The following is a 16,575-nucleotide window of genomic DNA, read 5'->3' as shown; positions in this document are numbered from 1 at the left end:
TCTTTTACACTCTTCTTGAAGTTCATCAGCTTCATGCAGTGATGATCTGAGTTCATGAAACAGCCTCTGAAATTATACAGGGATTTCTTCATTTCAGAACTTTTGCTAATTTTTTAATCATTTTGATGTATAAATCATTATATCTTGTTTCATTCCTATTTTATTGTGTGATTCTTTTAAGTTCCTAAGTGTTTTATTTTTTCTGAGTATTTTTTATTCAGTTTGATTGATTTTGTCAAATCTTTGTCTTGTTTCTTGTGATCTTTCTTTTTGAAAATCGTGCATATTATCAGGCTCTTTGTGTGTGTGTGTGTGTGTAAATATATTTGCATGTCTGCTCATATGTATGTGAAGAATTTTGCATTTTGCTTGTGAAACACTTTTTCCCCCACGTCAATGTGTTCATGTAAATGAAGCAGGAGGTCTTCTGTCAACAAGGTCAGGGCACACACACACACACACACACACACACACACACACACACGCACACACACACACACACACACACCCTTTACTGTCTTCTGCGATGACATCATTGGAAGGTGAAATGATTAAATCTGTCCCTCTCTATAAAACTACCAGTTTCTACCTGCATGATGCTTAAAAGTAATGACATTGTTCATTTTAAATTCGTCACCATTTATTCTCCTGTTTCTAGTTTGTTTTTTTATGCTTTAAATTCACTTTTATTTTCTCGATGTCTTGTTTTGTTTCTGTGATATTAACCAAAGGTTCTTCACTCTGAATGGCTGTTATGATCGGACCGGACCGAGCTCTGCATGGCGGCCGCCTTCTGCTGTTTGTCCCGTGATGAACAGCTGATCCGGCTAAACTGAGAAGTAAAGAAGAGCTCCTGGGCAGAGATGATGAGGCTTCAGCACCATCGAGCTTCTGCTGCCACCTGCTGACTGCGTTTCAACACAAGTCTTCACACACGAGACCAGACGGCTGCAACCTTTCAGTGATTTTCCACCAAATCGAACTTAGCTGAACCCACAAAACATGTTCAACCTCTAAAATGAGGCGAACGCAGCTCCGAAAGTTTCATACAGACAGTAGGTTTGAATTAAAAATGTATCTTATGTCGTATTAATTAAAGTTGCATTACAATTTAAGATTTTCTGCTCGTTTTGTACCCGATTTCAGCAGTTTCATAAATTATTTTCCAGCATTTTTCCAGATAATTTGGACTTTCAAAAACAGAATGAATAGAAAGTTAATAATCAAATAAAACTGGATACAAATGTGAAAAGTAAGACATACGTATGGAAGTCTTAACTGTGATTAGGAAAAGCACAGAAAGGATGAAATTACAGCAAAGCAAATACTGTTTGAAGACAAGAGGTATAGAGTCTTATGGCCACAGGAAGGAAGGACTTTTCAGCCGTTACAACATTTTATCTGTTTTCAAAGCAGTTTCTCTTGTTTTGCTTTTCAGTTTTCTTTTAGAAGTATTAGTAATTTTAGCATTTTTTCTTTATTTCACTTGAGGTTTTTTTTGTTATCCAAAAGATGTCATTTTAAAAAGGACTCTTGTGTGCAATTAAAATTGAAGATAAAATGTTTATTTCAGTATAATTTTGTGAACGCTCCACGGAGCCAATAAAAAAGGAGCCAAAGAGCCGACGACTGTAATAAAGACTTCCAGGTACCGCTGCTCCGCATTTCTACACTCCTGAATGCATTTTACTTCAGTGAGAACAGACACGATTTCAACTTGTCATAAAGGAGGTATTGATGAGTACTGACTGACTGATCTGGTGTTCAGCTTGGCTCGGGCGCCACAAACAGCCCGACTTCCTCCTGAGACGTCTGGAGCTGGAAAACAGAATAACCTCTAAATTTATTGGTGGTGTGTAATAATAATATCTCCATTTCCACAAAACTAAACTATTACTGCAGACCTGAATATTTGTCTTAGCATCTTTTAAATGAAATCTCCAGTGGTATAAATCCAGGCTGTCACACCGTCTTTGACCTGCTACAATGTCATGTTTAATAAAAAGAAACTCGAAATCCATCTACGTGAGATTAGGTTTTACTGGGTAGATTACTGGATTTACTTCTGCTCAGACTCTGCATGAAAACACACAAAACACAAGCAAAGTTTTCCATTTTCACTTGAAAACACTGTCGTGTAAATGAGCTTCAAATTTAAAGCAAAAACACTTTTTTTGTTGCAATAAGAAAAGTTGGTAAAGTGCCAAACACATGATGATGGAATGAAATCTCAGTCAATTTTCAATGAATGAACATTGTTCTTGTCTGTAAACTCCGCATCTATGACGTGTTCTGACTCAGAAGTCCAGCTTGTCGGTCTTGGCGTCGCTCTGCTGGGAGGCGTCTTCTACCTGAGTGAGGAGCTTCAGGAGCGAAGCCGGGTTGTACGGGAAGAGCTTCCTGGCGTGCAGCCTGCTCACCACCTCCCTCAGCTCGCACAGACACTGCACCGCTCTGGCCGAGGTCACGACCCCTGGCCGGGGGGCCGCGGCGGCGCCCGGTGAGTCGGTCAGTGAGAGACGGCGCCTGTGTCTGGGGGAAGCTGGGAGCCTGGCGGCGTCCGCGTTACCCAGACCTCCCGGCGGTCCCGGCCGAGAATCACACACCTCCATGTCTTCTGGGTCCGACCCGTCAGAGGAGTCGTAGTCCACCAGCCTCCTCTGTGGGGGGGTCACACAGGAGCCGGCTCCGGCTGGGGGGGTGGGCGGAGCCGAGCGGGACTCCTGCAGGGACGGCCCACAGTCCGGGGCAGCGGCGCCGCCGCCGCACGCCCAGATAAACCCCGGCCAGTCGTCTCTCAGGCACTTCAGGTAGCGCACCAGGTACTCCAGGAAGCAGGTCTCGGAGGAGATGAGGAAGTCCAGCAGGATGCTGTGGTCGAAGGAGACGCTGTGCAGCAGCAGGACGAAGTGGCAGTGGGGGTTGAACCCGGACGAGCAGGCGGCGGCCAGCACGGCCGGACCGCCAGATCCAGAGCTCATCCTGCAGGAAGCGCACAACACACACAACTGAGGCCAAACAAAGGTAGAAAACAACATCAGAGTTGGAAAAGACTTCTATCTGGAAGTGGAAAAAGCAAGCTGCAGCACGCACGTCTGGTCCCTGTGGTGGAGGAACAGGGCCAGCAGCGCTCTGGCCGCCTCCATCATGTCGTCGTCCTGCTCCCCGAACAGCAGACTGATCCAGCAGCAGAGGTGACGGAGCCCGGCCAGCTGGACGCTGCAGCGCCTCAGGAAGCCCCACAGGCGCTCCACATACACACAGGGCTCTGGGGCGCCGTGCACGGCTGCAGGGAGAACGCACGGAGGACGTCAGCCTCCGCCATCATCATAACGGCGGGGAAACGCTGCATCATGCGGTAAATAGTTCCTATGACCATTAGTCCCAGTCCAGATTCTCAAGGAGGACTTAATCCTCCACAGTTTACAGTCACCATAGTAACAGTCCAACACACGACACGCTAACTACATCATTTTCAGCGTTTCTTCCATTTCTGTGTAAAACAGACACTGTTTTCAAAACGTTGCCGTGTAAACTTGAATCTGTTTTGGCACAAAAATGCTACAATGATGATTCAACTTGAAGTGTTGTTGTCTAAATTGCATTTTTTTTTTTTGTTGATTTTCTGGTCATGTGACTGTTTAACCACAAAGAGCTTCAGATATGGTTCCATTAACTTTTCCCCTGATGCTCAATGCACCACCCTGTGGCGTCAACCGGTACTGCAGGATGGAACATACACGAGTTGGAAAACGTTCTGACTTTGATGCCTCTGCTACAAACTGGATAAAATTGTCTTTAAATGGAAGTTTAGCGTCGTTTGGCTCAAGATTTCAGGTTACATTGATTTCTGTTAAACTTAATAAAAAAGAATCTTTAAAATCTTAAACTAACACTCATTTCTACATGAATCTAGTGAGTTCACCTTTAGCATCCTTAAATATATTTTCTGTGATGCAACAAACACACCAATTTTTTTTGTGTATGCTTTTCAACTCACTGCTTTTAAGCATCGACTTCTTCATCTGAAACATTAATGTCATTCATTGAGTGCTCCCATGCTTCAGGTCCATAACTTTACGGGCGTCCTCTTAACTCTGATCTTACAGCGTGTGGTGTGGATCTCACCTGCTCCTCCAGATGTTTGGATCTGGATCTCGATGGACTTGAGAACGATCAGACTGATTGCTCTCAGCATCACACAGTCTGCTTCCTGCGTTTCGCCGTCACGGATTTGTTTGGTGCCTCCAAAGAAAGCGGCGGGCCTCACTTGGACGCCGTGTAACCAGTCCTGATCCACTGCCGTCAACACGCTGCGAGCCAGAGAGAGTCTCTGGCAGCCGGAGCCCGCCTGCTTCAGTCCGGACGGCGCCGCTCCTCCCAGAGCCAGGTCCTCTCCCAGCCTCTGCAGCGCCGCTCTCTTCAGCAGCAGCGCCGCTTTCCGCCTCACAAAGTACTCCGAGCCGTGGCCGACGGCTGCCAGGAGGGCCGGGCAGCGGGCGTGGATCAACCTCTGGCTCTGCGCACACACGCCGGACGCAGAGAGCACCTCCAGCAGGTCCAGCAGGAGGCAGAACGAGGACACCTGCTGGCTGCTGTGGGTAAAAACCACCTCGCTCTGCGTCGCAGGGCTTCCTCCTTCGGGGAGGAACTTGGAGCATAAAGACAGAAGGCTGCAGTCAAAACCCGACAGGATTTCTCCAAGGATGTCTGTCAGGAGAAAAAAGAAACACAAAACAAACTGATTTCCTCTGTTCTGACCTCAGGTGCTCCTCAAGTCACAAGCGGCGGCACTCACCATGTCGAGCTCCTTTAATGAGTCTCTTCAGGACATCGGTCAGCGACCACAGGCAGGCGTCTAATTCAGCGGAGGGTGGAGCGCTCTGAAAAGCCTCCACACACTTCCTCTGCCAGGCGGGACTGACGGCTCCCTGAGAGAGGAGAGTTGACCGTCAAGATCGCTCCACAGACCCGCTGCAATCACAGCGAGGAGCGGCTCCTCGGTATGCAGGAGGAAGGGCTTCAACACCATCAGGATCTCTTTAAACTCTCAAACATGCTCTATGTTGAAAGATTTCCTTATTTTTTCATATTATAACAAATAATAGAGAACAGTCTCTGAGTTCAATACTCTTCTCATGCAGGTCTTCATGCACAGCTTATTTTAGCATTTTAATCCATCACCAGGAGTTCACCAAGAGAAACAAGTGCTTTGATTAGAGATCATTAATTCTTTTACACCCTCTTTAAAATACTAAAAACATCAAACATTGCTTTCTGTGTTTTACCACCAAGGTTGAGTTCATAACCATCTCAGAAGTCATGATTACAGTTGGTTAAGATCATTTTATGCACTGTATTTTCTCTCTGTAGGTATGGTGGAGGGAGCATCATGATTTGGGCTGCTCTGCTGACTGGAGTCAGCGTGGAGGAATCCTCAAGTATTTCGGTGCAGTTTTTTTCTGAAGGTGTCCCAGATTGCCTCTGATAAAAAAAAAAAAAAAAAAAAGCCCGTGGGACTGTGGGAGTAAACTGGAGTGTCTGAACAACACGCAGGAAGTCCATCAAGCTTGAAAACGACAACAGCAACGTTCATCTCCAGAGGCTGAGAACTCACCGATTCCTGCAGATGGTAGCAAACACATGCTGACACACTCCTGGCAGCCAGATGAGACACAACCTGGTCCTCAGACTGGAAGTGGAGGACCTGTGGGGGAGGAGGGGGTCAAACGGGGGTCAGTCAGTCAGAAGCAGCTCTGTGCTGCTGGGGCTCACCAGCTGAGGCAGAAGGTCCAGACCCCGCAGCTCCACCAGCACCTCCCTGCAGAACCGGGACCCCCGCGCCCCGGAGACCAGCCTGTGCACCAGGCTGAGGCTCAGGCTGCTCGCGTCCCCGCCGCGCACGTGGACGCACAGGCCGGAGAACACAGCGCGCGCCACTTCCACGGCACTCCGCTGCGGGCACGAGCCCGACGCCAAACACCTGTAAACATCTGTCAGGTGGCCCAGCAGCTCCTCCATGGAGGAGCTCGGGAGGCTGCTTCCTGGGAAGAACTCCCATGTGACACACACGGAAGCTCGAGTTGAATCAACACACCGGAAATGATCACAAAGCACCCGACAACCTTCAAAACAAAAGTCCGATGGAAGAACTTGTGGAAAAGTAATCCTTTCAGTCAAAGAAGAAAAAAATATTAAAAATAAACAATATTTTAATGAGATATGTGTTTTTTAAGAGATTTGTGTATTATCCACAAAAATTCCAAGGAGTACTAAAAGGCACTCGAAAAGTGCCAACCTCCCCCGATGTGAAATCACATCCAGATCTCGATTTAAAAAAAAACTAAAAGAATTTCTGTTAGCCTGCCGATTTGTATTTATCAAAATGTGTATAAGTGGCTTTGAGTTATCCTGATAGCCATCCACACAACCAACAACCCAACCAATCAATTAATCAACCAACTGACCCACCAACAAAGCTGTTTGCTGCTACAAAATTTGAATTTCCCCTCTGAATGATCTGATTAACTCAATATAAACTTTATTATCACATATTAGTTTTGTTTGGGGTTTTTTTTTCTCTCCACACTAAAACAACAGAAAACATTTTTAGTTCTCCAAAAAGGTTGTTATGATTTCATGTTACTCATCTGGCCTCCTCTGTGACTGTCTGTAAATTGGTGGCAAATGTAATGTCTCACCATCCAGACACAAGACAGCTCACAGTACTTTATAAGGAAATAAAGGAAATGCAACAAGACAATGTGATCAATTAAGGCATTAAAAGTAGACTGAATACAGTAAAAGCTTTATTAAGACAAAGGTAATAAAATAAGTTAACTTTTTTCTTGAAAGCCTGAGCAAAAGATCTATGGGGGTCCTGAAGCTCTCTTGATCTTAAGGGGTATAATTTTTTGAATATATCTCATAGTGGACAGGTCACCACTGTGGGCCCCTGGGCATGACCCTTGACCCCACTGGCGTCACAACATGGTTGTTCATAGCATCCTTGATATGTGGGTTCATTCAGAGAAAAGGAATTTTTCCAAGGAGATTAATATTATTTAGTTTAGTTAAATGTCAGTGTAGAGGTCTATCTCTGGGTGATGTCCATTTTTAGTTTGTCCTGGATGTTATGGGTGATGGAATCAATAACAGTACAGAAGTTGGATGATATTAAGCATAAACCACAACAACAATAAAGGGCTATATTGTTTGAATATACAGGTTCTCGTCAAAAAATAAGAATATCATGAAAAAGTTGAAAAAAGTGAAACTTGTCTAATGTACACATTCATTCCATACAGACTGATATATTTAAAGTGTTTTTTGTTGTTGTTGTTGTTGTTGTTGTTTTTTTGATGATTACAACAGAAAACTAATAAAAAGCCCAAATTCACTATCTCAGAAAAATAGAATAACACATAAGACTACCCAAAAAAAAGTAGTTTTAGAAATGCTGGCCAACTGAAAAGTTTAAACATGAAAAGTAGGTACATGTACAGCAGTCAGTACTTAGTTGAGGCTCCTTTTGCCTGAATGACTGCAGTAATGCGACGTGGCATGGAGTTGAGCAGTGTGCGGCACCGCTCAGGAGTTATGAGAGCCCAGGCTGCTCTGATAGTGGCCTTCAGCTCTTCAGCTTTGCTGGGTCTGGTCTATGGCATCTTTCTCTTCACAATACCCCACAGATTTTTTATCGGTTGTCCCTGCTTGTACACTTCTACCACATCTTTTCCTTCCCTTTGCCTCTCTGTGAATGTGTTTGGACACAGAGCTCTGTGAACAGCCAGCTTCTTTTGCAATTACCTTTTGTGTCTTGTACTCCTTGCGTAAGCTGTCAGTCATGGTGTTTTGGACAACTGTCAGGTCAGCGGCCATCATTGTGTCACCTACAGAACCAGACTGAGAGACCATTTAAAGGCCTTCACAGGTGTTTTGAGTTATTAGGCTGATTGAGTGTGGCACCAGGTGTCTTCAATATTGACCTTTTTCAGAATATTCTAATTTTCTGAGATGGTGAATTTGGGTTTTTTATTAGTTTTCAGTTCTAATCATCACAAATAAAATAAATAAACACTTGAAATATGTCAGTCTGTGATGAATGAATGTGTATTTTAGACAAGTTTCACTTTTTGAATGGTATTACTGAAATAAATCAACTTTTTCATGATTATCTAATTTTTTGACGAGCACCTGTGCTTTGATTCGGAGGCGTTTCTCACTTTCGTGTGTTCAGTTCGTAAGACATTTGAAGGGTGCTCTTATAGTGAAAGTCTCCATGCCGGAAGTGGGGTTGTTTTTGCTGATGGGGGTCACACTGCTGTAGCTGCTCACAGACTTTGTTGTTACAGATAATTCTTTCCCAGAGAAATGAACCTGCGGGTCTCTCCCAGGAGGATTTAGGTGAGTTTGAGTTGGGGTCACACAGGTGTTGTTCGCGGGCTTCGGCTCGTGAAGAGGCGGAAAGCGGAGGCTCCCGGAGCTCCGGCTCCTGTCGTCTGGAAGCTGATTGGCTCCACCAGTCTTTGTTTTGTAGTGTCAAAGCTGCTCTTAACGTGCCTTAATACGGAGATTTCACAGTAATGTCTACACTCCCAGTGTCCCCCGGATTACTTTAATTCCACTTCACAAGCGTGGGAAGTTTTGAAAACAGAAAACCGTCAGCGAGCTAGCGCTAGTAGTGAGTTAGTTAGCTAGCTGGCTAACTGCCGTCAGCGAGGATAAAGTCAGCTTTACGTGACAGCTTTCAGGATACAAACTTCACTCTGTCACTTTCTTGGCATTTTGTGGAGGGCAGAATTTTCCCTGTAGCTTTTGTTATCTGCTTTTAGTCCCTTTGGTTCATTTGGTGTTGTTATGTTAGCAGATGGAGGAGCTACATTGTCCATTGTTGCTCATGCGGTGCTTCCACGAACCTCACCTCAACAGCATCACATTTATATTTGAAATGCCCAATATTGGCAAAAGACTGAACTGCTAATGTTGATTATATAGATTATGTTTCCACTCTTCATTCCTGCTCTGACTTCCGAAAGAAAAGTCAGAAACATTGCTTTGAACTCAAAAAAGTTCAGCGATTGACTGAATAATATACTGACAGTATGACAGTATTCTTTGACATCTCTGCATAGCTACATTTTTCTAGGATTATTACTCACAATATTTGACTGTTGTGTATACATTAATATCTCATTGATATTGTCATGTATGTACAAACAACTCCAATCATTCAAGTAATTGTTGTTAGTGTTCCTGTGTTTGAGATTTCTTCCAATTAACAGGATCAAGTTCCTATTTTCTTTTGACTTCTTCCCTGTTGGCGTCTGCTATGATCATTTAGAGCTGTCAGTTGATTAGATTTTATTTTCAGTGAAATCACACCTCTTTTGTGAATGAATGTAGAGTAGTAATTCTTTTCTTTAGACTTTGCACTGTGTGTAAAACATAGCACAAATGAGCACAATCTGTCTCCACACCTGTGGAGTTCCCCGTTAAAAAATGTTTGAGGACCACATTTTCTGTAAGGAGGTATGAAATTAACAGTTTACTGAAAACAAGCCTGCTTACTTTTGGAACATCCAGTCATGTGAGCCGCTCGTTTGATTTGGCCAGAGCATTCAAAACCAGTTCTAACTTCACTTCCTGCACCTCTGAGCGCTGGTGTCAAACACCCCATTGCAAAAACTGGCTCATCAATGACTTTACAAGCTATAAAAATGACAAAGAGAACTAGGCTTACCGGAAAGAGTTTTTCCCATTTGTTGAATGATAAATGTTGTGTTGCAGGAGAACTGTGCCACCACAGAGTGCCTTGTCCTTCTTCCTCTTCACGCTCTCCCGGCCTTCCTGATCGTGCGGCACTCCGTCCGGAGCAGCCTCGATATGACGAAGAGAAACCCGTCTCTTCAACTAGTCAAAAGGTAACCACTCTGACTTAGCAGTTGAGGTGATTGTTGATCTGTTCTGAACAGTTTCTGGTTTGATCCAAACTGTGTAGACTCAGAAATGTGAAGGTGCTTACGTTTGTTATAAGCATAACATATGTAAGTGAATATGTGTGACATTATGAGGTATTTTCATATTACTGGAAAAACCAGATCATTTTAGACACATTAGGAAGAGCCAGTGTGGCTGCTTCCTGACAGAGGTGAGACTCACATGACCCTCCCCGTTCCCACATGTGACAGGATGCTGAACCATCACTGCCGAAGGAACCCTGAGCTTCACGAGGAGCTGCAGATCCAGGCCGCGGTGGCAGCGGGGGACGTCTGCACCGTCCGGCGGATGCTGGAGCAGGGCTACTCGCCCAAGATCCGCGACGCCAACGGCTGGACGCTGCTCCACTTCTCCGCTGCCAAAGGGAAGGAGAGATGTGTGCGAGTCTTTCTAGAGCACGGAGGTCAGCAGCTCTTCTTTCTTATCACGACATCAGTTTAAGTCTTGATCTGCAGTGTGAGGGATCCTTGTTCCATTCCCTGTTGTGGCAGAAATAACTGCTGTGCTGAAACATGTGAAAGGAAAAGAATAAATTGATTTGTTTTTGTCTCTCATAAAGACATAGAATTACATACAGAAGTATTAGTGATCAAACACAATATTTTTAGCCTTTGAGTCTTCACTTGTTTATCGGTTACACCATTTAGGTATTTAATAGTCTTTTGTTTGTTATATGCCAAATAAGTAAATAAATACATCTTTTAAACACCATATTAGCCTTTTTATTATACAGTATTATTCAATGCACTTGATTTGCCGTGGAAGCACTGACAGACTCTGAACACTAGAGGGCAGTATTTCACTGTAAAACTTTTGATTCATTGTCTCTTCAGCATTTATCTAGCAAGAAAAATCTTATGTTGAAAAATAGCTGGCAGATCAGCAGAGGTTTCACTCACAAATGATTTTAACTCAACAAATGTGTGACATGAGCTGAAGATCAGTTTTCCCTTCATATATGTGAACTTTTACTCTGAAAAGTTGCTCAAAACACGAATTTGCCAGAAATAATCCCTGTATGTTTGTAATCATGTTTTTGGAGCCAGTTGAAGGTTTCAAGACGTCAACTTGCTTGTATTAAATGACGATGTTATTGCTTACGCAATAAACTGTTTTCCTTTCTGCTGTAGCTGCTGATGCTGCTCCATCAAAAGAAAACACGTTTTCACCTTTCTCTTCATGAACAGTTTGTGTGTCAGAATTGAAATGAAGCGTGTCTTCCTTCCACAGCGGATCCCACGGTGAAGGACTTCATCGGCGGCTTCACGGCGCTCCACTACGCCGCCATGCACGGCAGAGCGCGCATCGCCCGCCTCATGCTGGAGTCGGAGTTTCGCAGCGACATCATAAACGCTAAAAGCAACGACGGCTGGACGCCGCTGCATGTGGCGGCGCACTACGGCCGGGACTCCTTCGTGCGCCTCCTCCTGGAGTTCCGGGCGGAGGTGGACCCGCTCAGCGACAAAGGCACCACGCCGCTGCAGCTGGCCATCATCCGCGAGCGCTCCAGCTGCGTGCGCATCCTGCTGGACCACAGCGCCAACATTGACATTCAGAACGGCTTCCTGCTGCGCTACGCCGTCATCAAAGGAAACCACTCGTACTGCCGCATGTTCCTGCAGAGGGGGGCGGACACCAACCTGGGGCGGCTGGAGGACGGACAGACCCCGCTGCACCTGTCGGCCCTCAGGGACGACGTGCTGTGCGCCCAGATGCTCTACACGTACGGCGCCGACACCAACACCAGGAACTACGAGGGCCAGACCCCGGTAGCTTTGTCCGTCAGCATGTCGGGGATCAGCAGGCCGTGTCTGGACTTCCTCCAGGAGGTGACAAGTAAGTGGAACACGCCGCCAACACGTCCACATGTCAGAGCTAAAGTCACTCGGGTCCAACGTTTATCAATAACAAGACATCCAGTCCTGCAGTAAGGCTGTAAGCTGCTCTAGAATCATCTATAAACCATCAATGATTTTGACCTTCTTGGCCAATACTCGCTTTACAGACAGTGTGGTGAAGACGGGTCATTATGAGCAGGTCGCTACACAGAGATGCTGCTGTTGGCTCGACGTAGAGAAACATGAATGTCTGGATCTCTGACGAGGTCTGTCAGGGCAGCTGGGGCGTGGCGGAGAAGCGAGGCTCTTACTGTAAGACGAAACCAGAAAAAAGAAACGTATAGAGCGACGACGGGCCGCTTGCCAAGGCGAGGTTCTAATGACCAGTGTTCAGTCCCAGAACAATCCCAGGAGCAGCGTTACCCGAAGCGTTATGATGTGAGCAGAACAATAGCCGCATTCCTCCGCTGGCCCTCCAACTTTGATATCAAAGATATCAAAGCGCCGTGCGCCGATTCAGACGAGCCCTTTTCACAGACTCCAAAACCTTCAGCCAGATCGGATGTCTGCCGGGTTATTGATTACACCGTCTGCCTCCTGGATTAACTCATCCGCCATGAAAGGGCTCGTCCAGCACAGAGTGACAGGCGCTCGGCTCCTTTCCCCCCTCAGATGTGATAACCTGCGGAAATACGGCCGTCTTTGTGTGAAGCCCTCCAACAAATCTCAAGCTTCAGGCGCACCTGGAAAAGTACAGTCTGTATCGTCTTCGGTGTATTGAAGGAGGAGGGTTTCGTTTGTTTTTCTCAGACTGAGTTACCGTCATGAGCCAGCAGGTGGAGGGAAACCACCGCCTGCAGCCCAGTTGATACTCCTCATTGTTTTCTGTTATTGGCAGAAGTCCAGCACCTCTGAGCGTGTGAGGAGCATCAAATTGTTATCTTTGCATGAGAGTATCAAAAGGTTGAGCCCTCAGCCTGATGGGAAAATGTCCTCGTTTGTTTTATAATACTGAAATGGAAACTGACAAACGGACCAAACCAAACACCTTGAGTGGGCCGAAACAGTGAAATAATACCTTGATAACCTTTAAATTGAAACTTTTTAGGAATTTGCCAAAGTAATTTTTGTGCCAGTGAAGACATTTTCATCAGGTAAACTCTGTGCTACAAAAAAAAACATTTTAATGAAACCTGGTGCAAAATTCAGTGAAATTTCCCAAAAAAAGAGTCAATTTTTTTTTCACTTTGAGAGCATAGCTTTGACGCTGATTCTGGCTTGCTGTGGTTAATGCAGCATCACTGACGTCTCAGTGCTGTGTCGCGTCTGCTACTGTCGAGAAACTTGATGAAAAATCCGCGTTGTCTTTGACATGTTCCCGTTGGCGTTTTGGTGGGCTGAGCTGGAGCCTCTTGCAGGCCGATTTTTGTTTCCAAACTATTCATCCTATCTTCTGATATGTTGTGCTCAATAGACAGTATTTGAGGCTCGTATGTTGAGCATCTAACTTCATGGTATTTTGTGTAATGTCATTGTCTGGAACCGGACCCTCCTAATACCCCTGCCTCTCTTTCAGGACAGCCTCGGAGCCTTCAAGACTTGTGTCGAATAAAAATCCGTCACTGTATCGGCCTTCAAAGCTTGAAGCTCTTGGAGGATCTACCCATCGCCAAGGTTATGAAAGACTATTTAAAACATAAGTTTGACAGCGTGTGAAGCAGCAGGACAGCAGACTGAAAACCCATCGGACTATGCAATCATTGTTCTCCTGGTGCAGAAGGACCCGGCTGGCTCTGCTCACTACAGACGCTTCAACACTCGGTCGGCCGTCCGTCCTTCCAGAGCTTGTTGAGACGGACTCACTCGCCTCACATGAGCAGAGGTTTCATGGGGGAATTTAAACCCCGGTTTGCCTGAAGCATTTTTATTACAATGAGTATTTTATAGCGGCCATCTTGTCATGACGTTGTCCTCGCCAGGTCATTGACTGAAGTGAGTCGGGACCCCTCCCATATTTAATTATTGGCTCTTTTTTGATTTTTAATATATTTTCTTTCAAATTTAGTGTGATAATTTTAAAAAGGTTTATTGGTGATGAAGGTTTTCTGTCTGGTTTAAGATCAGTTCTGGTGATAGTTAAAGAAAACTCGATGTAAGAGTCTAAATCCTCAAACAAGCCAAACCTCACACTCGGCACACCTTGGTGGACCACTATTGATGATCGTCAACATGTTTAAAACACCTACTGTTCTCCTTTCACCTAAAAACGGGAACCGGGAATGAAGCTAAATGTGGTGCTATGGATGCCTTAGAGGTCACTACAGAGGTCACACATGAACGTTCACTACTGCTCAAAAGTCACTAAAAGAAATAAAATCTCTTCTGCTGGGAAACCAGTTTAAACGGTGCTGATCTCCTACTTACAACAGCCAATCCGGTGTAAATTTGGCTCTAAGATGGTGTGATGACAGGTGAGTGTGACGGACTGAGGTCTGCTCTCGAGCCGCGCCGCCGCCGCTCACCGTCAGGATGAATCGTTACGGTTCGACGAGCAAATAAAACCTCTTTGACAAACTGACGTTAAAATCCTGCACCAGGTTTTATGCTGATGACATTTAATAGTTCTTCAATGTTCAAATATTGAATAGCAGAACCACAAAAATATGGAAAATACTTTTATTTAAATGTGTTCCAAAACACTGAAGATTGTTCAAACAATTATAGTTTCGAGTTCATTCCTGGAGATGCAGGATTTTAACACCAGACACGCTCCTCAGGCCCAACGGTAAAACTGGCAGTGATCTTCTTTAAATCATTCCTGTCGTCCTCACTCAAACATTCATTACCAGCTAATGTCAGACTGAATTAGAGTGGCTGAGTAAAAAAAAAAGCCACAGCCCACTGAGGGGAGAATTCCGAGCTTCCACTGGAACCTGTCACAAATCCAGAAAAAAAAATCTGTTTAAAAAAACAAAAAACAGCGTTGGATTACTCCAACTCTTCTTTCCTGTTCCTGTTTGATAGCAAAGAATAAGGTATACAAATATATTTATATTTATTAGTAATGTAAGCAAGAATATGGCATGCGGTTAAAAGAACTTAGAATTTTAATGCTTATAAATTTGATGTTTACCGTCTGGAGAAGTGAAATTGAATGGTTGGACCCAATTCCCATTGTTCTGCAGTGTGGCACGTTTAAAGACGGTTCGGAAAGACCGATTCACAATCAATCACTAGATTTACATACATCCCTGTAAATATGTTACATGTACAACAGATATTTTTGTAAAATTTATTTAAGCTAGATTTCTGGTATTCTTAATGTATTTAAAGTTCGGAAAGTATTGTGGTCTGTTTGATGTGACTCGTGTTTCTTTTATGTGTGTGCGTGTGTGAGAGAGAGAGAGTGTGTGTGCGGGCGGGTCTGAGTTTGCATTGATTTTTATGGCAGGGTGCTGTCTGGTCGGGTGCTTTCTTCTACTTCCCCCTCCCCCGCAGGTAAATCCGTCGGGGGAGGGGCGGTTATACTGTGAATTTTTTTTTCACTTTGATGAGTTTCAAAATAAAAAGTAGGATTTGGTGTTGAAGCGAGGCCACGGGATGGTCCTTCCTCGTCTCTGTGTGTGTTTAAAATAACACAGCGCTCCGATTTGGGATTTCCAATAAGGTTCAGTTTCCAGATCGTGTCCTGCATCAACACGTCGGCCTCGTTTTCATATCTGCGTTTGCATTAGCGTCTCAGGCTTTGTATTGGCACATTTAGAAGAAGTACACGTTTTGAAATGCAAACCATGTGGTCGACGCAGGTAAACGGAGACGAATACCTTTCACATGAAACACAGAGGCTGGGAGTGACGGCAGGTGAGCGTCCGTAAATATAAACTCTATTTAATAAGAGGAAAACCGCCTCACAGGACTCTTCATGAACTCGTCCATTCATATCGTCAGTTGTCCTGGTAGGACCCATGTCAAAGAATTTAAATCAGATCCAATGGACTTGAAGTAATTGGTGGATTTGTTTCAATTGTACTTCCACCACATAATGACAGTGGGCCTGAGTCAAGCCCAAACCTCCCCAGAATACTTGGTATTGAAAGCAGCTGACCCAGAGATCAAACTGAAATGTGTTTACTGAAGGCCGATTCAGCGAAAAGCAGAATAAATAACCCAGCGACAGGAGTCCTGCCAGGCTGGAGGCACCACTGATGACACACCTCACTGACGCGGCTTCAGTTTCAGATGGATGGAACCAGTTCATCGCAGATTCTGGTCCGTCGATCAGAATCGCATGTGGGTTGACGAGATGAGGCGAGAGCGAACGGAAGTTTTGCTCATGTTGATTTGAACTGGAAATGCCGATGTGTGCATCCTGGACACTATGAGACGGGTGCATGTTGACGTGCACAGGTTTATGATGAGCTCTCACACCTTTATGGCGACGCTGCTTCCAGTTTTCCAGCAACACCAACGCTCATCAGGAGGCCACAGCAGCACTGACCGCAGGAAATTAAAACAAGTTCACAGCTTTTCAAAATACAGTGAAATATCCAAAATCATCTCCTATGACTAACCCATTTTGAAGCCTTTAGCATGTTGGCTTTCAAGCTAATGCCAGTTTGCTAGCAATTGACACAACACAGTTCGGTTCTGTGGTTGCAACTCCTAAAAAGCCTGTTAAAAAAACAAATCGTTGTCTTCTTTGAAATGTTTACCATTTACCTGGTGGTTTGGTGGACCA

General features: G+C 44.8%; 2 protein-coding genes across 3 annotated transcripts; one reads left to right on the top strand and one right to left on the bottom strand.

Annotated features, from left to right (window-relative positions):
- Positions 1-2,022: 2,022 nt before the first annotated feature.
- Positions 2,023-6,044, bottom strand: lins1 (lines homolog 1). 2 transcript variants are annotated; one of them, XM_030090261.1, is made up of 7 exons: positions 5,776-5,822; positions 5,618-5,707; positions 5,289-5,484; positions 4,799-4,931; positions 4,129-4,710; positions 3,094-3,286; positions 2,023-2,982 (listed from the first exon to the last, which is right to left on the bottom strand). In XM_030090261.1, exons 3-7 carry the CDS (start codon positions 5,322-5,324, stop codon positions 2,298-2,300), a joined length of 1,629 nt encoding a protein of 542 aa, XP_029946121.1. In that variant the 5' UTR covers positions 5,325-5,484; positions 5,618-5,707; positions 5,776-5,822; the 3' UTR covers positions 2,023-2,297. The 2 variants fall into 2 exon arrangements, with proteins under 2 accessions (XP_029946121.1, XP_029946110.1); XM_030090250.1 differs by lacking the exon at positions 5,289-5,484 and having other exon boundaries at positions 5,776-6,044.
- A 2,247-nt stretch (positions 6,045-8,291) lies between these two features.
- Positions 8,292-14,828, top strand: asb7 (ankyrin repeat and SOCS box containing 7). Its single transcript, XM_030090271.1, has 5 exons — positions 8,292-8,406; positions 9,790-9,923; positions 10,191-10,402; positions 11,230-11,835; positions 13,414-14,828. The coding sequence occupies exons 2-5, from the start codon at positions 9,886-9,888 to the stop codon at positions 13,551-13,553; spliced, it is 996 nt and encodes a 331-aa protein (XP_029946131.1). The 5' UTR covers positions 8,292-8,406; positions 9,790-9,885; the 3' UTR covers positions 13,554-14,828.
- Positions 14,829-16,575: the final 1,747 nt, after the last annotated feature.

The sequence above is a fragment of the Salarias fasciatus genome, chromosome 1 (assembly GCF_902148845.1).
Source record: "Salarias fasciatus chromosome 1, fSalaFa1.1, whole genome shotgun sequence".
NCBI lineage: Eukaryota > Metazoa > Chordata > Actinopteri > Blenniiformes > Blenniidae > Salarias > Salarias fasciatus.
Note: the sequence above shows the minus strand (reverse complement) of the source record. Positions and strands in the feature narration are given on the sequence as shown.

Excerpts from the sequence above, each read along its gene's own strand:
- lins1 (XM_030090250.1), bottom strand. The coding sequence starts at position 6,021 with ATGGAGGAGCTGCTGGGCCACCTGACAGATGTTTACAGGTGTTTGGCG. Across the intron at positions 4,711-4,798 it reads CATTAAAGGAGCTCGACATG|ACATCCTTGGAGAAATCCTG; the intron begins GTGAGTGCCGCC and ends TTCTCCTGACAG. Across the intron at positions 2,983-3,093 it reads CTCCACCACAGGGACCAGAC|GATGAGCTCTGGATCTGGCG; the intron begins GTGCGTGCTGCA and ends CGCTTCCTGCAG.
- asb7 (XM_030090271.1), top strand. The coding sequence starts at position 9,886 with ATGACGAAGAGAAACCCGTCTCTTCAACTAGTCAAAAG. Across the intron at positions 10,403-11,229 it reads AGTCTTTCTAGAGCACGGAG|CGGATCCCACGGTGAAGGAC; the intron begins GTCAGCAGCTCT and ends TTCCTTCCACAG. Across the intron at positions 11,836-13,413 it reads CTTCCTCCAGGAGGTGACAA|GACAGCCTCGGAGCCTTCAA; the intron begins GTAAGTGGAACA and ends CCTCTCTTTCAG.